General features: G+C 41.0%; 3 protein-coding genes across 5 annotated transcripts; 1 reads left to right on the top strand and 2 right to left on the bottom strand.

The window, feature by feature from the left end:
* The first annotated feature begins 2,328 nt into the window (after window positions 1-2,328).
* LOC115752536 lies at window positions 2,329-5,200 on the top strand. The gene is made up of 6 exons (XM_030690769.2): window positions 2,329-2,688; window positions 3,105-3,250; window positions 3,622-3,787; window positions 4,134-4,232; window positions 4,687-4,769; window positions 4,882-5,200. Exons 1-6 carry the CDS (start codon window positions 2,446-2,448, stop codon window positions 5,006-5,008), a joined length of 864 nt encoding a protein of 287 aa, XP_030546629.2. The 5' UTR covers window positions 2,329-2,445; the 3' UTR covers window positions 5,009-5,200.
* An 851-nt stretch (window positions 5,201-6,051) lies between these two features.
* LOC115752534 (long chain acyl-CoA synthetase 8) lies at window positions 6,052-10,547 on the bottom strand. The gene is made up of 11 exons (XM_030690767.2): window positions 9,943-10,547; window positions 9,773-9,853; window positions 9,384-9,656; window positions 8,762-8,893; window positions 8,514-8,687; window positions 8,098-8,327; window positions 7,373-7,490; window positions 6,989-7,120; window positions 6,769-6,903; window positions 6,462-6,668; window positions 6,052-6,316 (listed from the first exon to the last, which is right to left on the bottom strand). The coding sequence occupies exons 1-11, from the start codon at window positions 10,444-10,446 to the stop codon at window positions 6,152-6,154; spliced, it is 2,151 nt and encodes a 716-aa protein (XP_030546627.1). The 5' UTR covers window positions 10,447-10,547; the 3' UTR covers window positions 6,052-6,151.
* Window positions 10,548-13,621: 3,074 nt separating this feature from the next.
* LOC115752537 lies at window positions 13,622-18,066 on the bottom strand. 3 transcript variants are annotated; one of them, XM_030690772.2, is made up of 4 exons: window positions 17,917-18,066; window positions 16,732-16,994; window positions 15,590-15,778; window positions 13,622-14,259 (listed from the first exon to the last, which is right to left on the bottom strand). In XM_030690772.2, exons 2-4 carry the CDS (start codon window positions 16,975-16,977, stop codon window positions 14,179-14,181), a joined length of 516 nt encoding a protein of 171 aa, XP_030546632.2. In that variant the 5' UTR covers window positions 16,978-16,994; window positions 17,917-18,066; the 3' UTR covers window positions 13,622-14,178. The 3 variants fall into 3 exon arrangements, with proteins under 3 accessions (XP_030546632.2, XP_048139140.1, XP_030546630.2); XM_048283183.1 differs by lacking the exon at window positions 17,917-18,066 and adding an exon at window positions 17,367-17,564 and having other exon boundaries at window positions 16,732-16,978; XM_030690770.2 differs by lacking the exon at window positions 17,917-18,066 and adding an exon at window positions 17,367-17,563.
* Between the last annotated feature and the right edge of the window lie 227 nt (window positions 18,067-18,293).

Here is an 18,293-nt window from a genome sequence, read left to right as displayed (position 1 = left end):
CGTTGGAGAAATAAGGGGCGATCTCTCTTTTCCTTACCTTATAGATTGCATGCATGGCAGTGATGGATGGAACAAATAAAGGCAGTTGATTAAGGAGTGATTTTAACCAAAAGTCAACTGATCACTAATCACGATCAAAATTCTAGTCAACCTGATTTACGGCCCTTGATGGAGTTGATCATGATTTTCGACTCTTTTAAAAGACAAACGGCTGATGACAATATATGGAATGTTAAAAGAGACATCAACATGGAAATTTTCATGTAGTGTAATAGGAAGATGGGGCTAAAGGGTTGATATAGCCAGATTAGCAAAAAAGAAAAAAAAAATTGTGAAAGTTTTCAAGTCAGGAAAATTGCTAATTGGTTTGCAATGTTACTAGTTAAGGAGAGTAATTAGTACATGTCTTCCACGACAATGTCCTCAGTGGCTAACTCACTACGCATGGTGTGACATGATTTGCGGATCAAACCGAGAATCACCCAAATAGGCCGATTTGATCTAGTTCCCGAGGGCTTTGGCCCAATCCCAAGTTCCAAGGGGAGTCGAACCGAATATTTTTAAATTACTAAGTGCAAACTTAAACCTAGACCTAAGACACTTAGGATATTTAGTATGACTTCCAAGTTCAGTGATAACGCAATGCAATTGACAAGAGGTGGATCGGTGAATATATCGTTAACGAGAAAAATTTAAATGACAAATTAAAAAAAAATTGCAATTGATCCAATGATTGAACCGTCTTAGAGCAAGACCAAATCGGGAACCGAGCGTTCTCAATGAACACATCATTCGAGTTTTAGAACATGTCCATAAGAGGTGGAGGTGGGGGGGTTGAAGCCCAACTTAGAGGGAGAGTTCTACGGAGTTGGGCTTTGACGACCTAATCCGCTGCTTTCAGTTTTGGTATCTGGACCAATGGGCAAAGTGAAGGTTTTCAAGCATTCCTCGATAAGCACTTGTTCAATCTCCTGCGGCTCGTTCTGCACCGAGTAGTTTCAGAATGTGAAGTAAGCAAAAACCAATGGCCTTCAAGGACTCCTAGGGTTTCCACACGAAACGCTGACATGACATTCGCCGATCGAGCGAAAACCTCCGATCGCCTTCCTCCACCGAGTTGCGACACACTCGCCGGAGATAGCCTTCGAGGAAGGAGCCATGGAAGTCGATCTTCAGCGTTTTCCTCTCCGGCAGCCGGACCCGATTCCGGTTTTCGTCCCATTCGGGTTCCACCTACAATCAATCTTCGTTTGATGCAATGTTGGCCTTGTTCCTCTGGCCTGCCAAATGAACAATGGAATGACAATAACATCAAGATATTACAATTTGACTAGACTTATTTTATACGCAAGTGGACAAGGACGGGGAAGGGTGACTAGCGCTTAGGATGAGCTGTGTGGGTTTATTTTTTGCTTTTCATCAAATCCAAATCTAGTGGTGAATGCGTTGACTTTTTCTGACGGTGAAATACCTGAAATTTCCATAATATACAAATTTTCACAGATAATTTTTTCCTTAAAAATTTGAAGTAGTTTTTATTTTTATTATTATTATTGATCAAAATATAAGACATCGCCTTTTTTTCGGTAATAAAATAGGCAAAGCCTAAGTGTTACACTATTATTTTTCTAACAAAACTTGATCCGGTCTCATCCATTACCAATAAAGGAAGTAGAGATCTCGATGACTTATCCAAAGCTGAAGGGTCCAATTTGCTATTCAATTTACATACGAGTATCCTTTTTGAAAGTACGTATAGTTTTGACATGTTGAAATACTCCAACAGTTTTCTAATCTGAAAAATGAGAATGTCACCGAAATTGAGAGAGAGAGAGAGAGAGATTAATTTCTGAAGAAGGGAGAAGCGGCTTGCGGGTCCGGTCCGCCTCCACGATAAGGGAGAAGCTGCTTGTAGCGATTATATTATTTTTTTTTCTCGTTCACACACTAAACTCGAAAATTTATGGATAGGTAAATTGATGTCCGGTTGGAACACTCCTGCTGGACAATGGGAGATTCCATTTGCTCATGAGTTTTGACAAACGGTTGGCAGTTAAATATTGCTTTTTCTATTGCTCAAACGTAAACAAATATGCTACTTGTCGTTTAGATTTGATCATGGAAAAAATACAAAAAATTTATTCTATTTTTTTTTTTTTTGGTCGGAGAATACAAAGAATTCATTCACAGAAACTAAAAAGAACGACAATTTTCGAAAGAAAAGGGAATACGCCTGTGCCTCATCACACTACGAAACGCCATTCTTCTTCTTCTTCTTCTTCTTTGTTGGCTGCAAACATGTTAGCCAGTGCCAATCTCATCGTCTCCACCAACTCCGCTCGCGTCCCACCTCTCGAGCACTCGCTCTTCCGCGCCCAAATCCCAACACCCAGAATCCCATTCCCTTCGCTCCCCTCAAAGGCCTCTCCTTTAGCTCGTAGCATCATGATCAACCGCAAGCGTTGCGATGGTAATCCCTCCATTTCTCTGTCCCAGAGGCCCGGAAGCCTTCAAGTTCGTCGCAGCTTCGCCAAGGACGAGAAGCCGGAGGACCCGGTTCTGAAGGAGGAGGGTCCGTCGGAGAGTGATGGGGAGAGAGGAAGGGACTGGACGACGTCGCTCTTGCTGTTTCTGCTCTGGGGAGCGATTATGTATTACGTCTTCAATCTAGCTCCGAACCAGACTCCGGTAATTATATGTTCCAGCCTGATGACTCTGTATGCTCTCATTTCTTGACGAATGAACTTTAGGTGACCAAGAACTCGCGTGCTTGAGCATTAGATGTGCTTGCTGATGCGGATGATGATCTAGATACTTATGGCACAGCTCGCTCAAGTCTTTGAAGATTATTAATCCACAGGTCTGAATTTTACGAAAAAGAAAATGGAGTGGATTTTTTTTTTTTTTGGTGCTGTTCAAGAGATGGGTAGTTCTAGTGGACCCAAATGGTGATGATGAATGTGGTGCGGTTAAACGAAAGATATGCTTATGAAGTGGATTATGATTTTACTCTGGCATAGATACATCGGTTCTGTCAAGTCTTTGAAGTAATCAGTCCTGATATTCCGATGGATTTGTGATGCTTTTCTCTTTTAAATCTACAGTCGAGGGACATGTATTTTCTGCAAAAGCTGTTGAATTTGAAAGGAGATGATGGTTTCAGGATGAATGGAGTGCTTGTGTCGTTGTGGAACATTATGGGTGTGTGGCCTTTGGTCTATAGCATGCTGCTACTTCCGACAGGCCGAGGGTAACCTTTCATTCATTTAGCTTGATTTTCGACACTTTCCCACTGGAAATTTCTTTGTTTTTAGTATATACCTGAGATATATGCAATGATATTCGGTAATCCTGCTTCGTATGAAAATTACCCCTGTTCAAAAATTAACTCTTGAAAAGTATGTTCCGATCCTTTTTCGGTGGATTCCTTTGTGGTTTTGGGGATACAAGGGAATTTTCCCCTTTCGTGCAATTGTTACTTCCTTTGCCAAATAACCATACTTACCTGCATGTCGTGCGTACAATTCTGTGTCCGGTTTATAAGAACAGGAAGCTAACTTTGTTACTGTTGTTTTAATGAATCTGATTGCTTACGGACTCGTAACATGATTATACACGCAGCTCGAAGGGCAGTGTTCCTGTCTGGCCTTTCGCAGTACTTTCTTTCTTTGGCGGCATCTATGTTCTCCTTCCGTACTTTGTACTCTGGAAACCACCTCCACCTGTTGAAGAAGCCGAGCTCAGTAGATGGCCTCTGAATTTCCTAGAATCAAAGTTCACTGCTGGGGTAAGGAATGACATAGCGCTCATTGAAAGAACGGGACATATAAGAAAAAGCGATAAGCAATTTCCATATGGATCACTTCTAAAATTCTGGACATGGTTTAAGAGCGAACATGAGGCAATCAAAGTGCCAACTTTCTTAGTAGTGTGAAAGAGAAAAGTGAATCCAATGTGCGGTCCCCCAGGAAGTTGCTGCCATTTCTTTGAACATCATTGCGATTCTGAACATGTCGAATGTCCTTATCTCCCTGTCTTGCATAGAAGCTTTTATTTAGTGGGAAACACCGTTTTTTCCAGTTGATTTTCATCTAATTTCGCATAAGAAGACAATTAACTGAAATACATGTCAGATAGTATTTCTTGCAGGACTAGGATTGATCTCTTATGCAGCTTTGGTGGGTGGAGGTGACTGGTCGGAGTTCTTCCAGTACTTCAGAGAGAGCAAATTAGTGAGTCAATCCTTATTCCTCAGCATCTGCTACATTAACTGCTCCAAAGAATTGTAATGGTGCCTTCTGTTGTATGAGATTGAAGGATGTGAACGCGATCCACAATTCTCTGCTATATGTATGTATCGAGGTGATCTACTGCTCGAGACAAGATATGGTTTTTGATGGTCAATGAAAAGGAAAAATGAAGTTTAGCAGGACACCCCAAGTACGAAACTGTTTTTCTGTTCTTAATTCATGCCATTACCTTTGCCATAAAAAGTTCAATACCTCTCAATTGTACCTAAACTGAAACTAAACTTCAGGTCCATGTGATGAGTATCAAATAGTACTTGATCCATCATTCTATTTATTCCGAGTAGATGCTTGAAATCAAGGTGTTCTGTGAAACTCTCATGTTTGTTCTGCTTGGAATAGTGGGGAAGCTAATTAGGATATGGAACCTTTTTTGCAGATCCATGTCACAACCCTCGATTTCACCCTACTGTCTGCATTTGCTCCTTTCTGGGTTTACAATGATATGACCTCTCGGAAATGGTAAGGCATTCCCAATACGACCCATGGCTGTCGTTCAGTATTAAATAGTTTCTTGAAATATGAGTATGGTTAGTTTCTGGGGTTGGATGACTACTGAGTTGTTGAATTGCAGGTACGAGAAAGGTTCCTGGCTTCTCCCTCTTTCTGCGGTGCCTTTTCTTGGCCCTGCTTTGTATCTCATACTACGGCCTGCAGCGAAAACTGTTGCGCTTGTTTCGAGTACATCCGAGCAAAAATAGGTTTGTCAACTCCCTCGTCATCGTGCAGAATCTTCTCTCGGAAAGAAGTGGACGGAGCCAAACAGTCTTCGATTTGGGAGGAAAAATTCATTGACAGAGTGAAGCTTTTGAGATGTCTGGAGATGAGGGTGGATTTGGATGCTCAGATTGTTCCATAGGACATGAAGGTAGGATAGACAAGAGTCTCCAGAGGAAAAAAATTATCAGAAAAACAGTAGCTTGTGTTATGCGGTGCCGATTGGTGAGATACAGTATCATAATCATTGCAACGTTGGATTCAAACTGAGATGGCTCTAGAAAAACAGTTGTGAAGACATCTGTGACACCTAGTAAAATCAGGTTACGCAGGCTGAGACGTACCTCATTGGAGATCATGAATTCGAATATCATCAATTATTTACGAACTTTGAAATTTTATAACATTATTATTTACCTTTTGTTTAACAAAAAATACATCGACTCCTCCCAATCATTGTGGAAAACTTCAAATTTTCTTTTTTTTTCGGTCGAAGGAAAATTTCAATTTATAAAAAAAAAAAATAGCCAAATTTCTTTTTTACCAAAAAAGAAAAAAAAAGACAGAGAGAGAAACCAAATTAGCCAAAGTTTGTTTCATTTTATCATCATGATTTAAGTGAATACCACTGCACGTGCGAATCGAAATTTTGCATGAGAATCATTCACTGTGTTACCCTACGCATAATCTTGGAACAGCAAAGATAAAGAAACCATGGAGAGGCATCAAAGGAGGGTCATTCAAGATCAAATTATGTCTAAATTGTCTGGTAGATCTGTGAATCCAAGCCATTGACTATGCCTTCAGATATCCACAATGGCCTAGACTTCCAGGTATCATTGACCGCCAGCCCTATCAAGGTAGATTGTATGAAAGAACTGGAATCGCCCAAAGATTTTAGACATATATACTCCATTGGAAGTTCAACACAATGGCATCGCATCTCCCTTCTTCGAAAAGAAAGGGATCAAAGTTAAATACATGTGATCCTACTAGCTATCATCTGATGGTAGAGAAACCATTGCTAGGGAAAACAGCAATTCATGGAATTAGGAGCTAAATGATATAGACCTCTGCGGCGGTAAAACGATATGGCAAGCGAGTAAGCATCTAAGTCTTCGCACATATTACTCGTACATCTTTTGGAGCTCGTCTTTGAACCTGGCCTTTAGCTGTTCTCTCTTTATTTTGAGCGCAGCAGTGACTAATCCTGATTCTGGTGTCCATGGTTCTGGCAGCAATTTGATTTTTGCAGGAAGTTCAAACTTGTCTAGTTTTGCTGCCTTTGCTACCTGCAAGTGTGAAATTGATTGTTCAGCCCCATGAAGACGAGGAATTTCTCTCTCAAACACGAAGTAAAAAATAAACATGATTACTACCGCTTTTGGATTAAAAGGTGATATTAAATGCTTTAGGAGAAAATGCCATAAAACCAACCTCGGAAAGTGATCTCTTAATCTCGGCCACTGCCTCAGTTCTGTCGCACAGCTCGACATAATCACTGTAATTAATGCCTGCTTCCTTGGCCCATTTCTCCAGCACCTGATGTGCGGGAACGACTAGAGCAACACAATAGTTGTGGAATGGATCTGCATATACCATGATGCTATCTATGTAACTGCTTGAGATCAATGCAGCTTCAACCTGCACCAAGTAAATCAATAACCTTAACGCCAACAGAGAAAATCATGGTCCAGCCTCAAAAAACCTATACTATACAAGAAACATCTATCATGCTCCACACCTTTCCAAGAGATATGTACTCCCCATGTTGAAGCTTAACAATATCTTTCTTCCGGTCAATAATTTCAAGGCAGCCATCAGGATGAAACCGTCCGATGTCGCCAGTGTAGAACCAACGCATGCCTGTCTCGTCTGCCTGAGACATGTAATTGGTCATAAGAGACCACAGTTGACCTTGTCAAATCTCATTACGTTAAGAGATGCAGGTGATGAATAAGTACCTGATACACCTCCTTGGTTTTTTCCTCATTGTTAAAGTAACCAGCAGTAATGCTGGTCCCACCAACTACTACTTCTCCTTGAGGCATTGGTTTGTCTGATATTTTATACCCACCTTCTTCCCAAGAAACAAGCTGTGATGCAGATCAAAAGTGTACAATGAGAAAGCACACATGACATAATAACGACTATAGAAATACATGAAGTTAATGGTCACAAGTCACCATGGGAAGTAGGTCGGGAAAATAAAGGGGGTCATGGTTAGAGCTTCTTCTCTAATGGCAAACAATGCTCTTTTAGTCTTTTAGACTCTTGCCAAAGTGTAGTATTTCGACCAAAAAAAAGAGCGTAGTATGCTTCTTATATAGGAGTGCATTAATGAATACCTTGATATAGCTACACGGCAATGGTGGGCCAACACGGCCCACACTATTGTCATCCCACTCACTAAATGCAGCCCCAGCACAGGTTTCTGTCAAGCCATAACCTTGGCCAATAGGAGCCCTGACATCAAGAGAAAACCATAATGATTTTACAATTAATACCAACAGGAGAAACATGAAAAGCATCGGATCTTCCAACTATTTTGTGTGACAAAGTTGAAACAGACAAAACAAATTAGGATAATCACCAGATGTTGCACCATAAACTTGTTATGGCACATGAGTGAGTTTGACCTGTCTCAAATTGAACTCTTCAGAGTTGGAAGGAAAAAATAGACATCCTTTTCTAGTCTGTTGGAGTATAATCATTCCCTAATTTTGGTTATGCCATACTCCAGGAAGAAACAATCATTGAACATTCATGCAGTGACATTACCAAATGAAAGTACTGTGATGATCTGCCAATACATGAAGAATGCCATGCGACGAAAGTATAGATTTTAGATAAATCAACCTGTAACCATCTAACCTGAGCAAATTAACAGAAAATAAAAGCCCTCACATCATGGTAGGATCTATGTAGTAAAGTATTAGCATCAATATTGTGCTTACAAATTAGCACTTAGTAGACACATGTCCCTCCCCCCACCCCAAAACTTCTAGTAAGGTTAATGGCAATTGAATGAATAATGAATATAAAGACATGTCTCAGAACGAGAGAACCATACCCCATGCAGATGTTGATAAACCGCTGCGTATCACCAGATAAAGGAGCTCCACCACAAAGCATAAATCGGATATGACCCCCTAGTACCGTGCGAATCTTCTTAAAAACTATGAGATCCCACAACATGCTTTCCAATCCCCAAGCTCCAAACCAGCTTCCTTCTACAGCAGCTAGTCGACGCTTATATCCAATGTCGAATAGATTTTTAGCTAAACCCCCTTTCTCTTCAACCTGGTTTCGTAATTGTGAGTAAAAAAGCTAAATTGATGCATTCTTGAAATCCATTTGTTAATCTCGGCAATATAAAAGATTGCAATAGCATCGGCAGCTACCTATAGCCTACAAGTGCAACAAATGTGAGCCAGTAAGCTCAACTTTTAACAAAAACATCAGATAAAGGGCAGCACATCTCAACACCTTTTTCAGAACCCCATCTCGAACGCGATCTAGGATGGCAGGAACTGCAGCCATGAGAGTCGGCTTCAACACAGAAGCATCTCCTTTTGTACCCTTCTTAATTTTGCTAGATGTGTCTGTTAAAGTTAATGTTGACCCATAACCGATGGCAACACCTGCAACCAACATCACAGACTAGAGAACCATAGTTGTCAGAATATGATGTGTGAGCCTTAACAGAGACAAGTAGACTTCATATGCTCAGATACCTCAGCTGCCAATTCAAAAACATGGGCTAGGGGCAAGTATGCCAGATAAACATCATCGCTACCCAATTTTGGGACCACAGTTGTAACTGCTGCAGCAGTAGCCACGATGTTGCCATGAGTAATCATGACACCCTGTTTCATAAAGCTAAAAGAAATTAGTGCTCACAATTGGGTACAAACATAATGGACACCTCACAAATGGAATAAGAGATCAAGGAACAGCTTTCGAGCGCATTAGATCTGAAATCTGTTCTGAGAAATGTGCTTTGCATCAAGCGCCATGCAGTGTAAGATACAATGCTTTGGAAGATTGGCTCTACCCAGCCTAGTAAAGAAAAGGAGTCCACTTACATACACCACCAAGTGCAAGCAATTTTATTTTTGGGCCACCCAAACATCCCTTACAAAACTATCCGCAAACTTTCTAACGGAAAGTCATTCTAGAGGATTTGCTTATTATTGGACTATTATTTAGTTGCATTGTCATTGGCTATGACCGACAGGCTATGCAAATGTATATGATTACAATCACCACATGTTAAAAGTATCGGGACACTGCAAATACAAAGAAACCCACCAATAGTTAAGCATTATGCATATCAAAATAACAAAAGGCACAAACCTTAGGCAGACCAGTACTTCCGCTTGTGTACATTATGACTGCAACCCCATTTTTAGATGGTAGGCTAGGAGGGGAAGGCCTTTCTTTGCCAAGTTTCTCAATCTCAGAAAATGATTTCACAATCCAATTGCTAATGCTTCCACACAATTTAGAACCATTCTCTGGTTCATCATCATCAAAATAAATGACATTCTGAATTGTCGTTAATTTTGAACTTATGGCAGCCAACTTCTTCAACTGTTTGAAATCGCAGACCAGGGTTGAAACTTGAGTCTGTCAAAGCAGAGATCTCAGAATATGAAAATGTGGATAGATATGCCTGTAACAGTCGCTATACTGAAGTCGTGATGAGATAAATTTCAGTAGTCACCTCACTAGTAGTCACCTACCTCATTGAGAGAATGGACTAGCGCATCCTCACCTAGGGAAGCATAGATGGTGACAACGGTAATATCCTGCCGAAAGAACCCCTGGAAACAAAAGGTACTTTGCAATTGTTACCTTCGTATACAACAAAACCCATAAGGAAATATTGACGAAGGGAAGTACAAAATCATGCCTGAAAGGCAATGAACCATTCTGCTCGAGTATCTGCAAATATGGCTGCACGGCTATCCACATTATGACCCAATCTGACCAGTCCAGACGCAAAGTTGCAAGCACGATCAAGAGCCTCTCGATAAGTGATCCATTCATAATCTCCCAAATGTACTTTCTCGAACTTCCTACCATCGCCAGCTGTGACAATCTCCTTGCTAATGAGTTTCCTCGTCCCAAGAAATCTTTGTTGTGCATGTTTCTTGCAAGATTGCTCAAACAGAGCTGCCATGGTTGTGGCACCCTTCCAAGGAATTTCAACCAATTCGCGCGATCTACTGTTGCGTATGGCATAACCAGCCTCACCACCAACCTGTACGGGTATTCCTCTTTGTTTCACTTTTTTCTTTCCCAAGAGCATAGTGGAGAGAAGAATGGGTATAGCTACGGCAACAAGAAGAGCACCCAAAGCACCACGAGTTCCATAGCTGTTCCAAACTGACATATCAGCATCTAGTTTTTCCATCACTGGTGAGGACAATGAACGTTCTTCTGGATCTCCCAATTGAGGGCACTGGAAATTACAGACTCGCTTATTTCATTTCCTCAAATCGAAAGCAAAGTTACCTGTTAAGAACTACCGTCAAAAATTCGCATATTGTACACCAGCAGAAAGTAAAATTGAGTCCCAAAGGGCCCAAACTTGATATTCAATGAATGCATCTGCATGCACACTTAAATGAATAAAGATAAAAACAGTGCCGAGTGAGCAACCACAAGGTGCGGTGTTGACAAAGCAATAAATACAAATGAAGGCAAATGTGCTGATCGGTGGAGCTACACAACAAGCTGCATATCCCGATATTGCATTTATCACTAAATGACACACATGTATCTCCATAGAACTTCATAACAATCATGAAACAAAAATGGAGTACCCAAGTAAAGGCCAGGAGATAGTACACAAACTCGTGCTTTCTAAAAACATGTCCAATTGGGGGATTCCAGTAAATCAGAAGCAAGAAATCGCCAGCCCCAATTCCGCTTAAACTGGATAAGGAATCTAGGAAGAAGCCAAAGAAATACAAGAAAAAGAGGTTTGTAACTCGTCATTTGCGCAACAACAATAACAGCCACAAGCATGGGGAACCGAACAACCTAGAGCACAGTCGCTGTTTGCTTGGACAAGATACCAACAACAGTGCGGTTTGATCATTTACTCCAGCACCTACAATCACCAACAACTAAAACTTCATCCATCCATACGAGCAACTCTGCTCAAACAAGAGACGGAGATCAAGCAAACAATGGAGAAAGAGGCCACGACCGATGAAACTAAAACCAGCTTGCGGTCGCTCCAAAGAGGCAAAAGCAAATACCTCTCTGTCAAGGCGTCCTACTAAATTAAATCATATTCCCGACAGTCGCTCTCGGAAATTACTAAACTCCCGCTCAAGATCAGACCATGCGATCGACCTGCCTCGACTGGGATGCCGCACGCAACAACTAAACCGACCAACACGAAACAGCTCAAGAGCTCACTCAACTCACCGAAAACACAACAATGACCTTCACCTCAAATGACCACGAATCTCCATATAATTTAAAAAAAAAAAAAAAAAAAAAAAAAAAACCCCGTCACCTAACGATGAACACGACTCGACCACAGCCACAGGCCAGAAAACGAAATGAAAGCGCAGAGCTCCACCGTACCCCGGATGGTGATCACGACAACGACTTCGACGAGCGACGGCGGCGGCAGCGGCGGCGGCGGCGGCGGCAACGAAGAAGGAGGAGAAGAGAATCGATTACCCGTGGGAAGCAGAAACCGGGAAGCCAGAGGAAGTGCCGTGAAGCTCTCTGTAGGCTGCTCCAGTGCAATTGGGAAAGGTTGAGAGAGAAGAAGGAGCAGAAGATGATGGGCACGCATGTCCGTGCACTGTTGCGTGAATGTGTTATTGTTGCATCTAATTGCAAATAAACGGTATAAACCTTTTGACCAAAAAAAAAAAAAATACAAATAACCTTTTTTTTTTCTTCACACCCGAAAATACAATGCCTTGAAAATCACATACTTTTCTTAAATATTACGTATTGTCAAAAAAAAAAAATTCTTTCGATAATTTTCACCTCGTATGTCGGGTTATTCTTGCGAGAGGCGAGGAAAAAAAAATGTGATGTTCAGATTCGTTGAAACAAGTATGGTTGATATGTAAACTTATATGAAATGAGTTCCTTTTTGTGGACTTTTTCAATGTTGTTAAGTGTATTGCTTAGAAAAGTAAATTTAGCTTGTATCTTATGCCGATGATTCGTTTTTCTTCTCGTTCTGTTTTCATAAGATAATTTCTGCATTAAGAACATCCACCACGTTTTGTTTCAAGTACTGCGTATATTCTATATATCGGCCAATACCCAATTCTGATTGAGTTTTGTACAATATGGAGATACAAAATTCTCAAATTTATTGGAGTTGTCTTATTTTTTTAATTATTGTCCCGAGCGACACGTGATGTTTCCATCCGATCTTGGTACATGTTCGGGTCCAAAGCATTTTTAATATTGCCCGTATCAATTCAGCATTTATAGTCAACGTGAGGTGACTTTCAAGTTACGAGATTGCTGCTAAATCGGGAATTCATATTTGTCAATCATGCTTGATAAGAAAATATCGCAATTTTTAATAAAACTTATTTGGATATAACATTAGAATGAAAAGGTGCTGAAGAGAAGAATCTTCTTTTCTTGGGTTTTTCACAAAGCCTTCAAGCATTTATTGACGAAAATACCTTATTGGATGATCTTCCTCTGACTTTGGGGACCCACCAAGGACAGCACAACTTAATTTTTACTATCCACGTGGCATGGAAAGAGATGGTGTGGGCCCCTCGAGAGAGAAAGCGACCACGCGCTGAGTTACACGTGGACAAGTGGGTGGTGGGATTCCCCAAGAATTGATGATTAGAGTTTACAAATGGGATTTTCGAGGGAGTTCGATTTTCCGTGTGATCTGGCTTCCTATCCCATTCGGGGAATCCTTCTTTGCGTGCAACTGGACAAAGGCTGAGGTCCGCATCTCAAAGCTCCTTCTTTTTTTTTTTTTTAAAGTTGATTTTTATCTCCTGTTTTCGAAATATCCAAGTTAAGTTCTTCACATTCGTGGTCTCGTAAAAATCATGATGATTTTCAATGTCGTGTAATAATAAATTATCTAGCCGAAAAATTTCAAATGGATTAGTCGTTTCGGATTCTCGGATTAGTCATGTTCATGTCAAGAAAATGTATTTAACACTAGCATTTGGGCAAAAGTGATTAGAAAAGAGGAGAGAATTTGAATGATTTATAAGAGAGAGAAAAAAAAACAAAGGATTTGAAGTTATCGAGATTAGATGTTAATTCTGATTCCTAATCACGATTGTCAATGTTCCGACAATATGGTTTCCAACGTTCTGGCTGCCTATCATTGTTTTGAGAATTGTATTTTTCCCTCGTAAGAACGTTTAGCGAGTGTCTGAAGGCAGGCATTCCCTCACAAGCCAAAGTGAAAAAAATCACTGCATCTTAAGATCCGCGGTACCTCGGATTAAGCAGTGATTGCTTTTGGACCGTCTCCGTGTATAATTCCCATCCAGACGGCCACGAACGGCTAACTTCCAGAGAGTAATCACTCCAAAACAAATTACATGAGCGTACAGTTGGAATGAAGTTTCTATGAAAGCCAGAAAGCCATTCTCAGCGGCAGCATGCATCGACCAGAAAATCATTTTGGACATATCCCTCTCGGCCACTACAGACTAAATACAAGGTAAGTTCCCTGGAACATTGCAGGAGGAGAATTAGAGGATGCATAACACAGGGTCGCATTCCATAAGACTTCTGTGGCCGCATACATAAAAGCAACCATCGACCAGAACTATGCTCGAGACGAAGAACGGCCTCCAAGCAACACGGGGCAAAGCCTCATGTACTTTATTCCGCTTATGCATGAACTTTATGCATTGATACATGATCCAAGTACAGACAAAAACCCTGGATTGTTTTAGGGCACCGTTTGGTACCGAATCTTGGGTGCTGTCGTGCTCCAGTCCAGTCCAGTTTCCAGTGGCGAGAACCTCAAATGTGGATAGTATTTTAACACACGCAGAAGACCCCTCGAAACTTGTGAATCAAGCATAGGACAAGGTGTCGATCCATTTTCGCGAGGAATGATATGTGAATGAAAGGGGAAGCAGAGAACGCACTAAACCAAGGTCACAACTCACTTAGGGTTGTGAACGCTTTCTTCAACTCGGGCAAGCGCATCAGCAATCACATCAATTGTCCAGTCCTTCAGATCCTCCTGCAATAATACCAAGACAAGAAAAAAGGATTAACCAGGGTTAAATAGGTTGCAGCTTGCATTCCACATGCAAATACACCGATAAACTTAACGAAAAAGTCGCAAGCAATCTTATATAACAGAACTCAAGAGAGAAACATCACTGAAGCTAAAAGGCAGTTGCTTTGTGCAGTAATATGCACAGAAATTCCAAGATCAAGACTTACTTAAGACATGTTAGAAGTGATCTATAAAACTGCTCTCTTTAAGGCTATAGGTGAAACAATAAGAGAATTTCCTTCTTAACACACCCAACCAAATGCCCAAAGTATAAAGCATCTGAACTCTAGCTTTACCTCAACCTAAGCACTTTGATTTAACGCCAAATAGACGTGTCGCAGAGCCCTCAGCTATACAGTTCTAGAGGCAAACAAACCAGGCAGCCACAAAAGCAACAGTCATTTGGGAGTGTTCCTTTAACAATGATGGAAATCTGCATCACCTGAATAGTCCCTCCTCGCAGTTCAAAGATCTATTTAACCACAATAATCCTCTGACACATTTGGCATCCACAAGGATTACACAAGATCCAAAAGTAGCATACAGGGGTTGTATCTTCTCTTTCATTAATGGTGAACCAGAAATATCACCTAAATGCTTAATTCCAAATCTAGAATCCCATTGTCATAGTTCAAGCAGCTCATTTCGAGTTGTTCTGATTCTCCCCTCCAAGAATATTTTGTTAGTCCTTACACTTCAGTAACAATGACCTTCCAAATAACTGACAGAAACACTTTCCTTTAATTGCATTTGAAGGTAAGTCCAATCCTGATCCAGCATTGAAGAGCCACTGTATACACGATAAGGAAGCCGGAAATGCAAGGACCATACTGTAATGAAGCAAACTGCTATACCCACAGTCACCATCTATATCATATCTGACTAACACGGATAAATGTCCTCAGTACAAAGTATTGAACTTCTGAGCAATAATGCAGCTAACATAGATGGGGAAATTGGACAGCTCAAAATTTTGTCTAAATCTATGATGAGAAAGTCAACATTACCATACCCTCTATCTAATGGAGGCAAGACTAAACTTAGACAATTCAATTCAAGTAGAGAAGATGCTACATTGGTAATATGCAAACCCACAAGCAGCTAGAATAAACTCAGTAAAATGGAGAGACCCCGAATAAATTTATTAGTCACACAGACAATACTTAAAGCCTTTCATGATTTTAACAAACTATCAGCATAATCACACAAAAACTACTTAAAGCCTTGCATGGGTTTAATCAACTATCAGCAACATGGGAAAATTTAAACTTGCCAACAGCTTTAATCTCACCATGCGCAAGGGTTCTCCAGTTCTTATTCTAGCATTTGGTCGAGCAAGCTTGGATTCAAAGGGAGTCCTGGGCCTCACTTCTCGTATTTCATCCCACTCTTCACGAGTGAGCATCCTAACTGTGCCTTGACCAGCAGGAGCATGCTTTATTTTTCGCTCAATCATTTCCTGTGATCTGGAATCATCATACTGCAGTGAAAGTCACAAAAACATCAATCTAGTGGAACAACAAAGTTCAGCCATGATTAACTCTGGAAATACCAGAAAGGTACCCTCTGAATACATTCCAAAAGAAAAGGAAATCAAATGAGATATCCATTGACAAAAGCAATAGGATAGAAGAAAGCTTCAGATTGTCATAGGGTAGAATTTGAACCAATTGTCTTGCATGTTGGCAATAGACACCCAATTAGGTGAATCATCCCAATAATGCTCAATTTTATAAAACCTCTTACGTGGTTTATATTACCTACAAGATGGTAAACGAAGTCACCATACAAAAACTCTCCTATGTCAATTATCAAGACTGCAGTATGTGAATGGCAGGAATAGTTGGTTGACAAAACAGAAACATCTAGCACTTAATAATTTGGATCATTCAAGGTGTAGCGAGGGAAATAGTTCCATAAGTAGCTTTGTTTTGATACAAATAAAAACAAGAACTTTTGCTTTAGTAGAATGAGATGGCTTATAGAACAATGAATTCCAAACTACTAACAATAGCTACTTGTACAATATTTAGTGCAATATTGAGCTAACAACACCATAGAGTTTCTCTTATGTTGTTAAAGTTGTACAAGTCAGCATGGGATAGTTTAGTTGAAGATTCTGATGACCTAGGGCGTAAAAGGACCATAAAAACCAGATGAAGCTTCCCGATCTTACTTTGAGGTTGTCTACCAATCCTTGTAATGATGAGACTATCAGGTTTCAGTATGTAGAAACTTAGAGCTCACAAAATAAATAAGTCAAAGATGGAACTACTACATACTCATGATAAACTTCACCATAGTAACCAACTTCTCGACTTAATTACCACATGAGATTGAAAAAGGAAAAAAAATTATGAAACAATAAAATTAACAAGCATGCAACGATTCAACAAGCAAAAGCAACATGTTCTTTTTTATTTTTCCCTTTACCATCATGAGCAGCTTTGCGAAGAGTGCAATTCCAACACCGGCGAGGACCATCGGCCAAGTTGCTGTATCAAGAAATGTTTTTGGCTCCGGAACCTCGACAAATACTTGATTTTTCCTAGGATTCCTCCTCTTCTTCATCTTCTCCAACTCAGCAATCTTCCTCCTCAAGGTGTCGGACGGGCCATCACCCGACACCGTGTGCAACCCTCTTCCAAGTGCTAAAATCCTTCGGCTTAACCCGTACATTCTCGGAAAAGAAAATTCTACACCAATCACATGACATCACATCACATACGAGTTCATACAGAAACTGCAGCCACATGTAGTTTCACATGATTAACCCATTTGGCACCTGACTTGACAAGCACCAAAAGCTCTAAGAAGACGAATTCGAGCTCCTATTCTCGTTCAGTTTCTCAAAAGCCTCTCGCCCATTCACACTTTCTTCACCACCTTCACCATCAAGCACCTTTTCGATCATTTTACATCGAAGAGAAGCCAAAAAAAAAAAAAAAAAAAAAGATTTTAAGCCTAGAGTACCCTCCGATACGAGCTTGAACCCCACAGAAGATTATCCAAAATGACGAAAACTTGAAGACGACTCATGAGTAATTACGAAGACGATGTTCGCTTACCTTCAATGAAAATCGATCAGTCTGAGCAATGAAATTTTTGGTTCCCAGACGATTTTGCAGCGACCCGTTCTCGCGAATGGCATTCAAAAGCACGAAAACTATCGAACCAATCGAGCCTATCTCCCCGAGTCTCCGACAAAATAAGCGGACAACGAACGATCCTTTTCAACCTGTTCGATTTTGTTCTGAAACTCCTCTTGTGCGATTTCCCCCCACCCCCCGGCGTCAATCGATGTCGAGGTGGGGGAACGGTCCAGGCTAGGACAGGCCCGATTGGTTGGACCCAAACCGATTCCGAGGAGAATCGAAGCATAGGCCCGGCTCGAACACTTCGGACCTTTCTCCCCGAGGCCCGAAACATTCCCCCGACCGAACGAGATCGGGCCATTTCGGGCCGACGCTCGAAGCAAAACCCAACCAGCGAATTCTGGCGCACTCAATCGCGCAACGAACTTAATTTAAAAGATGCAATCAAGCTTCACAAAAACCAACGTCTGTATTCCCGAAGCAAAATTAGAAGAAATTCGAGAAAAAAGCTCCGGAAGAATACCTGCCAGAGGCTGAGCGTAGTGAGAGGGCAAAATCCAGATGAGAGAGAGAGATGGATCTCGCTCACTGTTCACTAAAATTGGTCCTTATAGGTGGTGGCCAACGGGCGATTTTCGTGCCCGCCGTCGGCGGCGGCACAACAGACCGACTATTTCCACGGCTGCTGGTGGTGGTGGTCAGTGAGATTTTGGTTTTTTTTTATTTGGGGGGTTGGGGGGGGGGAGGTCCGTGAAGAGAAAAGGAAACATGAATAAAATTTCGGACGGAGAAAAGTAGCTATACGGATATGATCGAACAATTTGAAAAAGTTTGGGAAGCCCATGTAATTGCCCGAGTGATACTTTCTATTTTCATTCCGACTCTATTTTGATCTTAATA

This window comes from Rhodamnia argentea, chromosome 7 (assembly GCF_020921035.1).
Source record: "Rhodamnia argentea isolate NSW1041297 chromosome 7, ASM2092103v1, whole genome shotgun sequence".
In the NCBI taxonomy this organism is placed as follows: domain Eukaryota; kingdom Viridiplantae; phylum Streptophyta; class Magnoliopsida; order Myrtales; family Myrtaceae; genus Rhodamnia; species Rhodamnia argentea.
This window is presented reverse-complemented; position numbering and strand designations above follow the sequence as displayed.